Below are 17,712 nucleotides of genomic sequence, written 5' to 3'. Positions count from 1 at the left end.
CCTCCTGTGTGCTGGTTTGTCGATACTTGCTATGAGTCTGCGCAGTAAGTGCTGCTAGCGCTTCCTTGTCCAAGCTGTCACATGACTACAGTGAAGTCAGGCTCGGAATGGCCAGAAGCATCTGTACCCTATCCCTACATTTACTAATGGCAGTGTTATCCAGGTAGCATGGCAGGTCAGTAAACGTTTGGCTTTTTAAAGAGCATCGAGTAAAGTCACAATAGCGGAATGTTTCAGTTTCTGTTTTTTTGCTAGCAAAGGATAAATACGAACTGAGCGCAGTTAAAGCTAACGGTCTGGCCTAGCCTCAAGCTTTTCCGTTTGCAGACAATTACCACTGTTATTTGTTTAGCTAAACGAATCTAATATAAGTCGTCAGTAACATAACGAACTGATCATAATTTTGGACATGCTTTTATTGCCTTTATCCACCAGGCCCAGTTGATTAACTTGGCTAAACGTGAGTCAGCATTTTAGCGTTGAACTTGGCGTACAAGTTAAAGAGTCACCGTTTAACCCACATTTCCTTGCTGTGGGGAACTATTAGTTATCAGCAAGATTAAATATTTGCGAAGTTAGATAGTTAAATATTGAGAGGCAGTCGCCTAACTTAAGGACTATGTTAGAAGTAATTTTAGCGAACGTTATAGTTATTTTTCTCTTCGTTACTTTAGTCAGATTAAAAGAAAAACGCACTGGAGCATGTTTTTACATGTCGTTATACTTATATAGGTATTAAATTCTATTTGACTAACTATTCATCAGTAATTTCCTTGAGGGAGAATTTTATTCATAATCAAGTGTTTCGCCAAGTAGCTGGTGTCTTGTACCACTTCTGCTGCCCATAACAGCAGTTTAAGTTCCTGAACCTTTACATAACTTTACATAATACTAAAGCTCCCCTTGCAATACTCAACATTGGGATTTCTCACTTTTTTTCCAACTGCATATTACGTTTAACATTGTCAGTCTGTTTTATCCAGTAAAATAAAGTTATTTCACTTCGCTTATTTTTTTCCCCACAAAATGAGATTGTTACTCATATAAACACTGTCACTAAAATGTGCAATAAATGTTACCATAAGAGGGTCTGCCGTCAGTTTTTGATTGAATTGGGTCAAGTTGGTAATTACATGCAGTCTGTTTCTGTTAATATAACACTTAACTGTGATAAATCATTGAAAGCTACTTTTTTTGCTGTCTATATAGACAGAAGCTGGCACTTAGTTATTAGATTTGTATTCCGGAATCTCCCTGTTTTATAAGAAAACTGATAAAGACTCATTTGGACTGAATGATCAGTGCAGTCCCAAATGGTCATTTTTGTGCAACACCCTCAAGCTGTGAGCAACCATTTAGACATTTAGAAAAAAATTAAATACAGTCACAAGGCAGCCACTGATTTATTTTATTTTTTTTTAATGTATTAGTTTATTTTTGATTGCAAGGAATTTGCTGTCCTGTTTTACTTGAGTGACTGGGCCGTTAGTTTGCTCTGAATCAGGATTTAGCTTTGCTGAGCTAAGTGTGTCCATTGTTTTTTCAGTCTTGCTGATTTATACATTCATGATTTATAAATTTGCTCGGCTAACATTATCTCGGTCATACATGAGATGAACCCTCTTGTTCGTAATATTCCCAGTATTTTAATTAATTAAATAAAATATAAATATTTGGTGTCCCTGTATTGATATGCTATTGCCACACAAAATATTGTGATACATTATTCTTTTTCTTTTTTTTTCACCAAAAAAATGTGCCTTGCAGCTGTCTGTGGTTGCCTCATGATACACGGAAGGCTTTGCTAAAGACACCTTTAGTGCAAGCAATGATTAGTTGTATTGTATTCTGCTCATTTTTTAGTTATTTAATCCATAGAATGTCTGCAAACTCTTAAGAAAACATACATTCAAAGTCACGTTGACAACTTACAATTGGTCTAAAATCTGGAACGGTTTATGTCGTCGTAGATGAGTTACAGTACCAACATCGGAGAACCAGAAACCCATGAATTTCTGTACTGTGTCTTTTATTTATTTATTTTTACAAATTAATTAAAATGGATGCAAAATCTAGACGAAATAAGAAAATAATTATAGTTACTTCTGCATGATTTGGCAGATTTTTTTTCCAACTCAAAGAGATTTGTGTCTTGAGCTGGGAATCTTTCACTTGTTAGGCAAATGTGTAAACTGCTCCACTCTGTAGCCACTATAATATAATACACATTGATAAACCTAGAGAAATGTTTCTTGTGTAATCATGACATTTTTGTTAACTCCATATGGCTCTCTTTTTTGCACAGGCTGAGCTTGTAAGAACTATGGCGCTCCAAGCTCCTCGCACATCGGTGTTCACCTTCCAGTCTGCAGTGCACAGCGCCCACGTTCTGCAGTGTCTGAATGAGCAGAGACAGCAGGACGTCCTGTGTGATGTGACGGTGGTGGTGGAAGACAGGAGTTTCCGTGCTCATTGCTCTGTCTTGGCTTCTTGCAGTGAATACTTTCACAGCAGGGTCACCAGTGTCACCAGCCAGAATCCCATCATCACCTTGCCACATGAGGTTGGTGCCTTGGGGTTCAGCCAATTTATATAGGGAAAAAACTAATATGGGTGATACTGTTGAAAGTAAATGGTGGTAATGTTATACAGGCACCATTATTTTATCCCTATTATCCATGAAAAGTGTATGCATAGTTAGATTTGTTGTCTGTCCACTAGCTTCTATTACTTGGTCCATTTTGTGTCATAATGTGAGTGAAAAACAGTTGCAGTGTTTGGAAAATTCAACTTAAAAAGGTCAATACAGGTACATAAGAGACCTGTTGAAACTGAATTTTTGAGCTGCCTGAGTTTCATTGTGTTTTATTATGTTTCAACAATTTATGTCTTTCCCCTGCAGGTGACCGTAGAGGGGTTTGAACCTTTGCTTCAATTTGCCTATACATCAAAGCTCCTTTTTACCAAAGAAAACATTGATGCTATTCACAGCAGTGCTGAGGTTTTAGGATTTCACAACTTGGAGTCGACATGCTTTGATTTTCTCATCCCAAAGTTTTGTGAAAGCAAAAAATCCTCACAGGAGGTCAAGCAAAAAGTCTGTTGCCAGAGCCGGGATCCTAGTGCAAGTTTTGGCTCTCGTGCAGAGAGTAGCCAACCAGAATCATGTGAGTCACACAGCTCAGTGCCTTCAGGAGGTGATGAACAAATAGACTTCCCGTCGCAGTGTCCACAGAGTACACAAGGTCAGACAAACAGCAGGGAGGAACACTTCTGTTTGGAGAACTGTGGACCACAAATGGCCCCCTTATCTCTGGAGTTAACAGGAAATGGCATGTGCCCCATGTTGTCTCTGCCTTGCCCAAACTCTGACAAAGCAGATCATCCGTCTCAGTTTTGTGAAAACGACATTTTAGAGATGGGAGACGTGTGCAGTCAAAGTGAGATGCGTTTGGCAGACTGCGGCTTATCTTGTGAGCTGTCAGCCTCGGGGGATGTGAATCCACCAGAACTCATTGATCCACCAGGCAGAGAAATTAAACAAACTGTTGAGACACTTGGTGCAGAAACCAATTGCATCCCTAGCTCATGTCCACTCGAGACTTCAGGGGCAGAAGATTGCAGTACTTTAATAAAACAGAGTGAGGCTCACTTTGAACAGGGAATGACAGGTGATCTTTCAAACTCTGCACTGACTACTCTAAGCCATGAAGAAGGATGTGGCGAGAGAAGTCGCGTGGAGAGGGAGGTGGCTGAACATCTGGCAAAAGGATTCTGGTCCGACCTCTGCCCGTCTCAGGCTCAGCCACTTCCTGTGGATCCAGTGGAACAAAATAATCTAGCAAAAGCATCTGACTTTCACTGGCTTAAGCAGCTGGACCTGAGTGCCAGTGTAGGAGACTGTCCCTTTCTCAGGGACCTTGGAACAGATGATGCAGCTACACACACCGACAGCTTGTCTCAGGCAGAGAAGAGCCCTTGTATGTCCTCCTCAATAAACTCTGCTGATGACTCTGACCTGGACACAGATGGCGATACTGAGGCCAACAACAAAAGAGCGGAAGAGGTTGTTATTATATATGCGTCTGATGTTTGGTTATTGGTAATGGAAGATAGAAAATCAAATTAATCTAAATTGTTTAACTCTAATCTTCAGGTTCAGCTTCCATTCCCAGTGCAGCAAATCTCAGTGCTGAGCCGGAGTGAATTTCAGCAGCTTCTGAAAAAACATTCATTGACCCAGGAGCAGCTGGACTTCGTCCATGACGTCCGTAGACGAAGTAAAAACCGTGTGGCTGCACAGCGGTGCCGGAAGAGAAAACTGGACAGCATATACCAGCTAGAATGTGAAATCAAAGGATTAGTAAGTTGACTCTAACATGCCTGATTTTCCAAACATACTCTTAAACATGCTATAATGTAATTTCATAAACTAGTAATATTTTTTTTTAACTTTGACATGATGACCACTGTGAACTGCAGCTTTGTGGATAACACTTCTTTCTGACGCATCCTTACCACCTTTTTCTATCCCTTATTCACACTCGGGTCACAGGGGCAGTAGTCTAAGCAGAGCAGTCTAGTCTTCCCTCTCCCTACCATTGCTTTCCTGCTTGTCCAGGGAAACACTGAGTTGTTCCCAGGCCAGATGAGAGAAATAATCTCACCATTGGGCACTGGGGGTGCCTCCTCCTGGTATCACATGTCCAAATCACCTCACCTAGGAGGCATCCTAGTCAGGTGCCACCTCAACTGTTCCTTTCAATGTGGAGAAGCAACAGCTCTACAAGTCACTCTTTAATATCCAAACTCCTCATCCTGTCTATATGGGACAGCGCAGTCAGCTTCTCAAGAAAACTCATTTCACAGAGTGTATCCATTATCTTCATTCTTTCAGCCACTAACCGGAGCTCGTAACCATAGTTTAGGGTAAGAATGTAATTTGTCAGACAAATTGACAGCTTGGGTTTTCTGCTCAACTTTCTCTTCACCACAACATATCAGTAAAGTGTCTGCATCACTGTGGACGCAACCCCTATCTGGTTACCCAGTCTCAGTCTCCAGTATTCTCTGAGCTGTGAACAAAACCCAAGATACTCCTCCAATTGGGGCAGCGGTTCCTCCCAGACTCGGAGTGGGGACTCCACCCTTTTCTGGTTGAGAATCATGATCTTGGATTTGGAGGTGTTGATTCTCATTTCTGCCGCTTCACACTTGGTCACAAATCGCTGCAGTGCAAGCTGGAGGTCACTACTTGATGAAGGCAACACAACCACATCATTCGCAAAATGCTACCCTGAAATACTAAGACCTACTTGGCTACGTCCAAATGATGTGTCCAAAAAACTGAACAGAATCTGTGACAAATCTGTGTCCAGCGGAGATCATCAGCCATCTGAATGAATCCGATTTTCTGCCAGCAATGCAAACCAAGCTCTCGCTGTGGTTGCACAGGGTCCGAATGGCTCATAACAACACACCAGATACCCCATACTTCCCACCTTCCCACCACCTCAGTCCTCAGTGGAGGTCAGCAGTATCCCACACCTATTGTATCTAATGTGAGTAGAGCCCCATTAACCCCTCCTGAGTCGTCAGACCAAAAGTCTCATTTCATGGTCACATCAAACCCCTCCCACACATTTATTGCTTCAGCTACTGCAAGAGCTGCAGTCCACTGCTGTTACCTGTCAGCTGCATCTAGAGTTCCATAGGTCACTATCTGGTTCTTGGTTTAACACCACAACAGCAGTGCCACCTCTAGAATTTTGCTCAGGAAAGCAACCTTCTTATCCAATGAAGAAAGCCCTCAACTTTTTGGTAGTAAACCAGGGGGATACAAGCATATCTACCCCTGGCTGCCACCTCTTAGGACAGCTCCAGAGTCAAGCCCTCCTCCAGGAAACTAGTTCCAGAGCCTGAGCTATGTGTTGAGTCAAGCCGGCTATATTTAGACTGTATCTCAACACCTTGTGCACCAGCTTAGGCCCCTTCCCCACCAGAGAAGCAACATTCTGTGTACCAAAAGCTAGCTTTGGAAGTTGGGGATAGGACTGCCAGAACCTTCGCCCCAATCTGAATGGCACTGAACCCTGTCCTCAAGTGCAGCAACCAGGCACTCACCCTCTAGCTTCAAGGTTGTACCCAGGTAATCCTGTCCCGGGCAGGATAACTGGAACCTTGATTTCTTCATCATCATAGGAGTTCTTGTCCACTTTATATAACATAAATGGCTGTAAGTAGGGTGGTAAAAGTAACTGAATGTATCCTGTTTTATTGAAATAACTTTAATAATGAGTGGTAGAGATAGGTTTATAAATTGAACTGACTGGACTAGTATATTAAATACTATAGAGAGAATATGAGAAATTTTGGTTAAATGTTTGCTACCAGCTCCACTGATTGATGTCTTTTTATGTATGTTATTAAGTGCTAATTAGCTAGCCTCAGCTCATGTTGATTACGTCATTCCTTGGAACTCCAGCTGCAGCTAGCAGTGGTACACCTTGCTCTCTTCATAAGAACTTGCTGCAGGTTTCTCAGCTTTGCAGTATGTATCCCAGAGAGCAGAAAATGCTAGCTAGCCTGCAGGTAGGGAAACAAGAGGTGGTACTCGTTAGTAGTAACTGGGCTTTCAAAAAAATTGTACAGTTAAATTGTAGATGAAATGAACCAAATGCATTATTAAAAGGTCAAAAATGAGTGAGCTTTACTGTTATCCTCCCCACAGAAAAGTGAGAAAGAGCGGCTGCTCCAGGAGCAAACAGAACTGAAGCAAAACCTTGAGGACATGCAGCAGAGCCTTTGTGGCCTGTGTAAAAGTGTTGAATCTTGCTCTGATCAGGACCAGTTACAGATTCTTTCCAGATTCTCCTCGCAAGATATTCCCATCCCTTCTCCCAACATTGTTCCAGCAATTGAATTGGTAAGTTCAGAGTGTGAGCAGAGCGGGCAAACTGTACAAACAGTTCAAGTCGCTGAGCCGCAGGCCGGCACAGAGGACACGGGCTGCCCTGTTCCTACATCTCTGCTCAGTGCCTGTCTGGATATGAACAGCAGCTTATAGTAACTGGACTTAAACTACATGGTCACTTGTAATCATGCAGGCCCACAGGTCAAAGGGTGAAACTTGGTTCTATATTGTAATCCTCTTTTGGGATAGACATGCTTTCCTGTGTGTTTCACTAAATAATTGTCTGCCTGGTAGAGGCAACTATCATGTCAGGCGTTTTCTTTGCTGTACTTCTAGTCTTCATTTTACTGTAGCAAAAAAAATTAACCAGTATTCATTGTTTTAAAGGTGCAGGCAATTTTCAGGTAGTTCCTAAAAGTTTCCATTTGAAAATTAGGAGGATAAAAGTAGGTTTGCTTTTCTCAGGGAAGCTCATAACCTGACTGTATTTTGAATCATGCTGCGCACCCAAACAGGTATGAAAAAGATGTTTTATTTTACGCTAATTAGTCTGTTGTTTTAATCTTAACACATACTGTATTAATATTTACAACTATGCTATTTCTTTGATTAAATAGGCATAGAACTAATTGAATCTTTTCCAGTAGACTAACAAATTTACACAGCTAACCTAACTTTTCAACCGCATTATTTGAATACTAATGTATTTTAAACTCTAGTAGGTCTAAAAGTGTTACAAGGGAACATAAGAAGTTATTTCATTTTATGCAAAATGTGCCTTATGCAATTGTGTAATATGGATTCAAAAAGATGAGGGCATCTTTGTATATGCTTGTTTCAAGCACTATTGCACATTAACCCAGAGCTAATATTGATGGCATTGTGTTACATGGTTTGTCTGCATGTTCAGTATTTTTATTAAATGCTTTTATGGATTACAAATTTAAATAAACAACACTTTGTTATCATTCATTGTTTTATTTCAACTTCCAATCTTTGGTTGTGTGCGCTACCAGAGTTTGGCCAGTAGATGGAAGTATAACTCTACCTCACCAGATGAGACAGACGTGACTAGAGTAACATAAGAGGCTCAGACTAGACCTTCAGGGAGGGTAACTGCACACTGAACTCTAAATAAGGGAAGGCAAGGAGTTTGTGCTAATCCACCTGACAGAAAAATGTGCAATTTCCTGTTATCTGTCATCCAATTAAACAAAACTTATTTAATTGAGTAAATGAAAACCCAGTAACAAACCCAGGTTTAAAAAACAAACAAACAATTTTGTGATTTATCTCTGGCTCTTACTAAAATCTTTTGGCCATGCCAACAAATTAACTTTAACCTTCAAAGTTAAAAAAAACTTTAACCAACAAAATCAACAATACAAGTTCATGTCTTCATAAGTTCATATCTATAAACACAATATGTAACATAGTTGTCTAGAGACTTAGTACTTCTGCAGTGGCTTTGCAAAGAATAATTCAGCAGGCTCTAAAAAAGGTTGAAATTAAAGACAGAGTCAGATGGAGGCTGATGAATGACCTTAGCACTTTGAAGAGGAAAGGTACCCTGGAAATCTGCAGACAGGAAATTAAAAAAAGTACGGCATATCTGACAACTATCCCTGTAATCCCTGCAGTTTAAACAACTAAGATTTCAGGGTTATTCTGTAGATGCAGGAAAGATAGCTTGGGTTGTGCATTTGTTAAGGTTTAAATTTTAGGGGCTTAACAAAGCAAAGCAACAATCTGATCCGACACTGGTCTGAGTGCTCCTCTTTCATTGCAGACTGGAGAGGATCATAGATCAAACAAACCAGTACAGAACAGAAACACCACTTTAAGAAAGTCTTGCAGAGTTGAAGAAGCAATTTTGTCAAGATGTTTTTGTCTTCTGATGTGAATTATTATTTTGTGTCCTTTGAAATAACTACGGTAGCACTTGGGGACAATGAAAGAAAAAGCAATCTCATTTTGTTTTCCTCAGAACAGAATCCTCAAGGTTAAAGTGGTAATTACACCAGCAGCCATGGAGCAACTCATAAAACTGGAACCTGTTTTTGAAAAGTAACCTCACACCCTGACAAAGAGATGTCACTCCGAGCACAACAACTGGTTTTCCATCGAAAAAGCAAAATGATTAGATCATTATAATACTACAGACATCAGATATGATCTCTGTCCGCTGGAACGATGCATCTGTACCAAATCTTCAATTTGATGCGTGTCAGCGTGAATATCACCCTCAAAAAAAGCACTGCAAGCACCTATTTACAAATTTCCATCTTAAAACTCAGTTCCACAGTGTTTGTCTTTTATATACGGTTCAGAATTTACGGCATTGTAGTGCAAGACTAAGATGATCCCTCTTTTGCAAGCTACACAGGACGAAAGACTTGATTTGAGGAGGAAGCAGCTGCGAGGCATGGCAAGGTCAGAGGCCCATAATCCGCGGCCTCATTCATGCGAGATTAAAAACCTGCTCTGAGTTCTGATTAAGAACGCAGGGTTAGAAGATTAAAGACCAGCAAACAAAATGAAAGCAGTTAAAGCCCAATCCTGGAATTCATCAGAATACCAAAACCTTAAACTGTCATAATGTGAGATTAATGCAAAGCCCTCTTGACCTCAGTATCCGTCTTGATACATATTCTGTGTCATAGCCTATATTTCCTTTTTTTGTCCCTAAAATCTGAATTCAGACTTTTCTTTGGTGTTGTTTGTTGTTTTTCTTCCCCTTCTCATTTTCTTTGTTCTTATTTGGGACATTTACTTTTTAAATCAAAGTGACAGCTTGAATTGGCTTAGCTTATTGTCGATGTAATCATAAATCCTTGATTTTTTATTGTCACTCAATACATGATTATATTTCCATAAAGCGTTTATGTCCCTTTTATGCAATGATTCAAGTCATTATCCTCTTGACGATGGAGTCGTACTACACTCGGGGAGCAAGGATTAGGAAACAGGAGGGAAAGGGGAAAAAAACAAGATTAGAAATTAAAGCATCTGGAAGTTAGCTTGCTCACAACATTGCTAAAGGAGAACATATATGCTAATAACAATGACATTGCTCAGTGTAGGACTGCAAAGAGTTTCTTTTTATGGCACAGATGCAAATAATATGTAGAAGGTAGCAGGCACCAATATTTTAAGCTCGAATGCATGATTATGGTTGCAAATATGACACTTCTTATCCATTCTCCTTGTGAGATAAACACAACAAAGTGCTGAAGAAAAGTTGACAATTCAATTTTGGAATAGCACACCAACATGAACCAAGATCCTTATTAGAATATTGGTCTGAAACCCAGTAAATAGCAGTTAATATCCTGAAATGTCAATTAGCATCTCCAATGGTGTTTCCAAAATAGAAACACTGTGAATGCAAAACTAATGAGAGAAGATCTATATACCAATATTCTCTAGTTTAAACCCTGGAGAAAGACACAATACTTGTATAATTAATCCTTGCATAAGGTCTGTGACCTTCTTGCAGCACCACATAAGTCTCATAACCTACTGTCTCCTAACTGATTACATGCTGAAGTGCTGAACTTCATTTTGGGGGTAGTGCAGAGAAAGGGGCTGTATCTCATTGACAGGATTATATGAATGAGGACCATAATACTGTAATCTCACAGAGAAATGAGAGGAACAAGGGGACATGCTGGCCCCAGCTAGGCAGCACCCTGATCTGCAACCTTCAGATCAACAGCTGGTTGTACAGTGACAGATTACACTCACACTTGTTTCTCATCCTAACAATCCTCCCTGTGTTGAATTTAGAACACTATAAGCACAAGAAAGGGTATTTCAGGACAAAATCTCACCATACTGTACCAGAGTATATTATTTTACTAGTCATGGGGAAATTGTTAGAATTTATCAGTGTCAAAAGACAAGCAGGAAAGCAAAGAAATGATGCCTTCAATTCTGCCAAGTACACTGTTGTGAGAGATTCGGCAGAGAATCTTTTTCTTTTTTTTCAGCTTAGCTGTGCAGAAAAAAGTCCACAAAGCTTTAAAGGAACCCATTAACCTTTGAACAAAGACAAACAGAGTAGGTTTTTCATCCATTTCAGATTTTTTAACAATATAAAACACATTTCTAAGGTGTATTTTAAGTAACGGTAAAAAAGTACACCTATCTCAATGACAGAATTAACATTTATATTATTTTTCATGTTAAATGTTCTCTTTCAGTCATCAAAAACATTCTGAACAGAGAGTTCATCATCACTGCAAAGAAGAAAAAGCTCAGCGCAGACCCCCGATATAATCCCCTCCCCACCTTAAACACATCTGTCCCTCCAAATGCACACCTCACCCTGTCCTCATGCCTCGCTTCGCACCCCATCATATGCTTTCTCTAGAGCCACAAAGACACAGTGCAACCCCTTCTGACTGTCTCTATGCTCTTCCATCAACGCTCCCAAAGCAAATATCATATCTGTAGATATCTGTAGGACTATATTTATATTTGGGAAAAGCTGAAAAAAATGCATTGATAGGCAACTGTTTTTTGTTTTGTTTTCCAAAAGTCTTTTTGGATGACAGAGGAATGTATTCTTTAATCCTGCCTACCCTGTACTCGACTTTACTCTGACATAAATATGATAATAACAAGATATACCCATGTCTTATATGTTAGCATTGAAAACATTCAGCTGTTGAAACAACTCTTTATAGCTTCATGACAAAAATTACAAGCTGTGTTCTTTACGCAAACATACCACTGTGTAAATACTATACATTTAAATTGTGGCCACGTGCAGTTAATGTCTAACTTTTTAGATATTAAAAACTTTTCTTCAGCACATACAAAAAACTATAAACATACAAGCAGACTAGCAAATTTGTAATATTTAATATTTGATTCTTTATGAATATTTAGGTTAAGTATTCAATATTTAGGTACCTAAGGTACAATAAAGTACATCACTAATGTTTAGGAATGCCAGAAACTGCAATCATCTGTTAGGTAACTGTTGTGGCACTCGATAGACATTGTAAACAGTCCAAGTCTAAACTGAGCTAATGAGTAATTTAACAGTCTTTAGTCATAGCTACACTTATTCCTGTTCCATCATCTGAAATGTGACATTAATCCTGCATGTATAGACAAAACAAGCAGGATACAGTATCAGACTTTCACCCAAAATATTTTCCTTACATTTGCAGGATTTTCAAATATGTGTGACAAGGCCTGGCCAATTTTAAACCAGGAATGTTTAATGTGGATCTTTATAATGATGAGGATGAGGATTTTATTTTCAAAGCTATGCCTTATTGAGGGGAAACAGGTAGGCAAAGAGAAAGGTGAATCAGGGATGAATGGACTGTAGGATGTGTCATCAAACCCATTTTTTTCTTGAATGCTGAGGTTACATCTCTATCCTTTACATTTTATTTGTAATCCATTTGAACTAATGGTTTTAGATGCACAATTTAATACACGACTTTATATCCATGGTGAATGTGGGAGAAGTGACTTGGAAATACAGGATTGTTTGTTAGTCTGTACTAAAAATACCAACAGCTTATATGTGTGCCAAGGGTTTAACTTTTGTAAATATAGTTGTGTGTGTGTTTGTGTGTAATGCAGTGGCTTTTTTTTAATAGTGCAGTTCAAACCCAAAAGCCAAAAAACCCAAAGTCAGTAATCACATCACCTCTTTTCTTGGATAACGTGAGTAAATGTGTCTCATGAAAGCCGTTTCTCAGAAAAGACAGACTGAAAAACATCACAACTGAATGTGAGAAAGGGAGACGGCTGCAATATAAAAGTCATATTAAAGTTACAAGGCTTTAGTCTTCTAAATGCGACCTCAAGTGCGTGTAAGTTGAGGCCCGATCCAGTGAAGGCCCAGGATCAAAAGCAAAACAATCAAAAAGTTAAAGGTTAAAGGATGTAATGTTCTCACATATTTTTAGTCATTTTGAAACAGCTCCAACATGACAAAACGTATCCATGCATTTCATAAACTTCATATGATACAAAAAAAGTACAGACATTAAGCAACTTGATGAATAAGATGTTGAGGGAGTACTCACTCATAAACTGTCAAATAAATCAACAAGTTTGTAAATGTGTCAAAGTTCCCGTGCGCTGTAAATATGAAAATGACAAACGTGTCATAAGAGAATCAGTCATTACTGGAAAGATACCACTTACCATCACTTACCCATAACACCATGAAAATGACATTTCTCTCACACGGAGTAATGTTTAAAAAAACAAAAACAAAGAGCAAGGCCAAGATGGTCAAGAGTCACGATGTCAGAAGTCAACAACAATCTGTCATCATCATAAAAAGGGTTTCTAACCTATTCTTCCAATCGAGACTAAAATGTTTGTGTGCTCTACATAAAAACTACTGAAAACACAAAACTTTGCCTTAAAAACTTGTTTTGATTGTAACAATGCAGTTCGACACATTCAGACTTCAGTTTTTATTGGCCTAGTGATTGCTGTAGTCCTGGAACGACAACACAAGCGTGTAGTATGGTCATAACAGTCTTTGTTAATACTTGTTGTGCCATTCGCACTGGCCGACGCTCACCTCATCGATGTCCAAGTTTTTTCTGGATTTGTAAATAAACTCTCCAATTGCTACAAAAACTGAGAGGACTAGTCCAGCTGCCAATACAATAAAGATTCCCCCTATGTTCTCCACGCCCAGGGCACTAGCCTCTTTGCTATCCTCTTCTGGGCAGCCATTCCCTCTCCACCACTTCTCCTTCATCATGTGGAGCTTCCCTTCTTCTTGAAGCTGCAGGATTGCAATGGTGACCTTATCTCGGTAAGGGGAGCCTATAGCAGGAATTACAGTAACGTAATCTTTAGGTTTCTGAGAAGGAGCATGGTAATTAATGGTTATTACTGAAATTATTATATAGTGATCACTCTTACCAATTGGGGTTCCAACACCATAGCCCTTTGAGTCTATCAAGCCTCCGATCTGTGTGAGGTTGCAGTTGCGCTGGCTGATGTACTCGATGCTGGTCGACTCCATCAAGAGGGCATAATCTGTAGTGAGGACTCTTTGAATCCCTTCACGGTTGTTTTTCACTAATGCTGTGTTTTTCCTGCTGCTCATGAAAGCCCACATTTTCTCATAAGTAGAGATTTTCGATTTCTGTTGAATCAAAATCAACATTTGTGGATTATTAAAACCACGGTCAAATCTACAAGCACCAAAACGGCATTTTAGACAAAAGAAAGCATCTTTACACCTTTCCACACCTTTGGCGCCTGCTTCTAATATTTAAAATGAAACCATATTTGCAGGGTATCTGTTGACTGGTGCCATCTCCTGCTGTGCATCAGAGCACAAATCTCTTCAAGTTCATTCAATTTTCACCATAGATTTAGATAAACTGCTGGGTCTGCTGCAGGCAAAATAATAAATCCGTCAAATCTTTATGGAACAGTCTCCCACAGGTTCTTGTTAAACTGATACATGGGGAAATTTCCAAGACACTAACCTTTAACCCTCCTCTTTTTCCAAACCAAATCAATTTTATGCCAGCCAGTCAGGCTGCACATGACTGAAGACTGTTGGCTCAAGGGTAAAACTTGCCAGGCTAATTAAAATTAAAAGCAGTGTTCTTATTTCCATTCTTCCCCTACAATTGTCCTGTAAAACAAAAAGACGGTTACCTTAAAAAAGGTCATGGTGGAGCCATCTCTTACGGCACCGTACTCTATTTTGGTTTGCTTGGCCAAATCATCAGCGGAGTCAATTGGCGAGTCCATTCTTTCCACTGTGAGGAAGGCGGCCAAGTTGGCAGTATATGAAGAGATAATGATCAGGGTAAAGAACCACCATATCCCACCAACTATCCTTGTAGAGAGAGCCTTCGGCATCAGTTCAGATCCTATCAGATAAGATTACAAATCACATTATTGATTCATAATTAAATTGAATACTTACTTACTTGAAATTAAATGAATACTTAAAAGGAATGATTAAATGTGCTTTACCAAAGGAAAACTTCTGCCTGCATAAAAAGATAATAAAGGGATACCTTGCTGCATAAGTGCGCCGACTCCAAACCAGACACTGTTTATTAGAGTGAAATTGTTTTCAACCACATCCGAGTCTGGGTTGCAGGGGTGAGGGTTGTACCACTCATAAGGAGTAAACCTAAAGGTTATGAATGAAAAAAATCATCGGTTAAAATTAATAAGTGACTATTGGCCTGTTACAGACTGAAAGTCAAAATGTTAAACTGAAATTTTGCCTTTACATAAACAGTGTTGCTTAAATGTAAAAGCAACTATAATAAGTTCACATCAAATAGCACTTTTTTTTCTTTACCTGGCAATAACAAAAAGCACACAGCTGACACCAAGGCATGCCAACAACACGTACATCCAGATATCAGGAGAGAGTGGGTTAAGGAAGGAGAAGACTCCTGGATTTGTGCCGTTGGGTTTGTGGTAGAGGATGCTGATTCCCAGCGTCATGAATGGCTTCGAGAAATCAATAACTTTTTCCCTGACATATGTGATAGTGAGAGGGGCCACAGCAAGATCAGCCACCTAGTAAAGAGCAAAAATCACTGTCAGCTGCAGACACTGTGACGCTTTGAACAAGACGTCTTCTCTCTTACATTAAGACTGACTGATCAGTACTCACATGATCAATGAGTTCCCGCACCATGCCATTCCACTCCCCTTTGTCATTCTGAGCTCCATATTTGCCATCTGACACCAACTTTACTTCATAAGAGAAGCCCAAAATGTTAGAGAGCTCTTTGAGCAGGTCGAGACAGTAACCCTCAAAGCGGTCATTTCCATAAAGCGGCTTGTCAGATTTCTTATACATGACATAAGGATTTTCCTGGTGAACGACAGAAAGGTTTCAGTGGATTATATAATACAAATACATTTGAAATCAAATGCTCACTAGCAATGATTTTATGTCTGTTCATACCAGAATAGTAGTGACAATAAGGGTCCTATTGGCCATTGAGTCTGTTACATTTGTGGATGAATCCTTGTTAATTTCTGATAAATTAAGGCCTGTTTGGGAGTTCCACACACCAATCTGTAACAAATAAAATATCCAAATAACCACAGTGGCTGGACTTTAAATAGTTGCTACCTGGGTAACCTTCGCACAATTGAGGAAAATAAGGTAAAGACAGGAAAAGAAAGCAGTAACAAGTAGAAAAGTTAATATGAAAAACACAGACATAGGGGGAAAAAAAAGGAAAGGCTCACAAAATGTTATAAACTTGAAATGCCAGTAGAGAAATGTACACCATTTCTAAGAACCAGTACCTGAACCTTTTTATTTTTTAATGAAAAGGGGTAACGTCACAAAGGTATAGTAAATTAGTAGGTGTCAATATTCCTTTAGTGTGCCGTGGCAGCTAAAGTACAGACCTTTTTCCACACTTTATTCAAGCGGTTGTTGCCCGTGTTTGTCTTGCAAAAATAATAAAGAGAAAGCATTTTAATCACAGATCACAGAAGGGGGAATAATTCTTCTGTTAGCAGTTTTTACACCCAACTGTGTTAACCGAGGTTTAAAGTCTTTGCAGTGATGATAGCATGAACAGGTAACAGCTTCTTAATGACCTGTCAAAACCGAGAGTAGCATTGTCACTGTGATTAAAGGAACATGCACACACTTGCAAGCTTGAAGAGACAGCTACAAGTTATTTTGAGAGAGCAGTGTGTCAAAACAGTTCAAAAAGTTACTTTTTAAATGCATAATTAGGACACCACATTTCAAGATTTATGTAGTCTTAATTAAATTGGTCTATATGTTGGTTTAAAGACAAGTCATCTTTTTGCATATTTTTGGGAAAATGCAGTTAACAGCTCTGTCTATGTTCATTAATGATACTCAGCTCTGCTTTAATGTGTATTAACAGAATAACAGTAACATGTATTAACGGTATAAACATGGGTTAGACACTTCACCTTCTCCAAGCCGTCCTCCTTCAGGCTGATGACATCTAAATCAAATTCTTTCCTCAGACCGTCCGTCTTGTTTATTATTATTTGTCCTGTCAAGCCGTTCCACTGTGCCTGTTTCAGAAAACACAAGCAAAGACCCCCTCAGGTTTGTTTCCTGTTTTTTTTCTTCCTTTTTTACATCATATCAATGCAAAACAAAGCAGGAGCCCGGAAAAAATGAAAACAGCTTTTAAACATGAATAATTGATGAGTACTTCATTAAGCAAAGAAGACTGACTTGGCTCACAATGGATGTTTTTGCATTGGCTAGATTCTCAATGGAAATATTAAATGTCTCTGAGTCTGTAACACAGAGGATGGTGATGTAAATGGAGCAGGCAGGCATGCCCTCTGTCTGTGAAGAGAGCAGCGGGTGGGCAGCAGCGCTCAGATATATTTGAAATCAGTTGATAATGAAGTTAGCTCAGTTGAATTACAGTCAGGTTAAATCTGTTACAGAGAGCACAGAGAAAGTAGCTTTATATCTGCACTGACAGAGAATGAAGTCAATTTCTTTATGGAAAGATGCAACAACGAAACATCAATAGACCTTTTCAGTACATTCCTATGACGTCTATGTGTGTGAATGTGTGTGCGAATGGCTGGATGACTGGATGACTGGATACGTAAAGCGCTTTGGGGTTCTTAGGGACTAGTAAAGCGCCATATAAATACAGGCCATTTACCATTTTTACCATGACATTCTAACTGTAAAGCCGAAAAAAATGATAATTATTGTCAGTTGACCCCCAAATAAAATGCTTGTACAGTACTGTGCAAAAGTCTTGACTCACGTTTGATTTCTTTATATTTGCTAGGAA

General features: G+C 39.3%; 2 protein-coding genes across 3 annotated transcripts in view; one reads left to right on the top strand and one right to left on the bottom strand.

Annotated features, from left to right (window-relative positions):
* The first annotated feature begins 16 nt into the window (after positions 1–16).
* LOC101474329 (transcription regulator protein BACH1) lies at positions 17–7,881 on the top strand. The gene is made up of 5 exons (XM_004560567.6): positions 17–175; positions 2,306–2,563; positions 2,903–4,066; positions 4,157–4,363; positions 6,731–7,881. The coding sequence occupies exons 2-5, from the start codon at positions 2,324–2,326 to the stop codon at positions 7,064–7,066; spliced, it is 1,947 nt and encodes a 648-aa protein (XP_004560624.1). The 5' UTR covers positions 17–175; positions 2,306–2,323; the 3' UTR covers positions 7,067–7,881.
* Positions 7,882–12,827: 4,946 nt separating this feature from the next.
* LOC101475970 (glutamate receptor ionotropic, kainate 1) overlaps positions 12,828–17,712 on the bottom strand; it is a 29,936-nt gene continuing 25,051 nt past the window's right edge. The window contains exons 8-16 of one of the 2 annotated variants that reach the window (XM_076873368.1): positions 16,856–16,963; positions 16,313–16,354; positions 15,858–15,971; positions 15,561–15,764; positions 15,240–15,463; positions 14,947–15,065; positions 14,579–14,796; positions 13,829–14,054; positions 12,828–13,729 (exon numbers count right to left, since the gene is read on the bottom strand). In XM_076873368.1, coding sequence (XP_076729483.1) covers positions 13,440–13,729; positions 13,829–14,054; positions 14,579–14,796; positions 14,947–15,065; positions 15,240–15,463; positions 15,561–15,764; positions 15,858–15,971; positions 16,313–16,354; positions 16,856–16,963 — 1,545 coding nt within the window. In that variant the 3' untranslated portion in view covers positions 12,828–13,439. The remainder of the gene's footprint in view (positions 13,730–13,828; positions 14,055–14,578; positions 14,797–14,946; positions 15,066–15,239; positions 15,464–15,560; positions 15,765–15,857; positions 15,972–16,312; positions 16,355–16,855; positions 16,964–17,712) is intronic. The other variant, XM_004560574.6, reaches the window with a different exon arrangement.

The sequence above is a fragment of the Maylandia zebra genome, linkage group LG14 (genome assembly GCF_041146795.1).
Source record: "Maylandia zebra isolate NMK-2024a linkage group LG14, Mzebra_GT3a, whole genome shotgun sequence".
In the NCBI taxonomy this organism is placed as follows: Eukaryota; Metazoa; Chordata; class Actinopteri; order Cichliformes; family Cichlidae; genus Maylandia; species Maylandia zebra.
Note: the sequence above shows the minus strand (reverse complement) of the source record. Positions and strands in the feature narration are given on the sequence as shown.

Excerpts from the sequence above, each read along its gene's own strand:
- LOC101474329 (XM_004560567.6), top strand. The coding sequence starts at position 2,324 with ATGGCGCTCCAAGCTCCTCGCACATCGGTGTTCACCTTCCAGTCTGCA. Across the intron at positions 4,067-4,156 it reads ACAACAAAAGAGCGGAAGAG|GTTCAGCTTCCATTCCCAGT; the intron begins GTTGTTATTATA and ends TCTAATCTTCAG. Across the intron at positions 4,364-6,730 it reads AATGTGAAATCAAAGGATTA|AAAAGTGAGAAAGAGCGGCT; the intron begins GTAAGTTGACTC and ends TCCTCCCCACAG.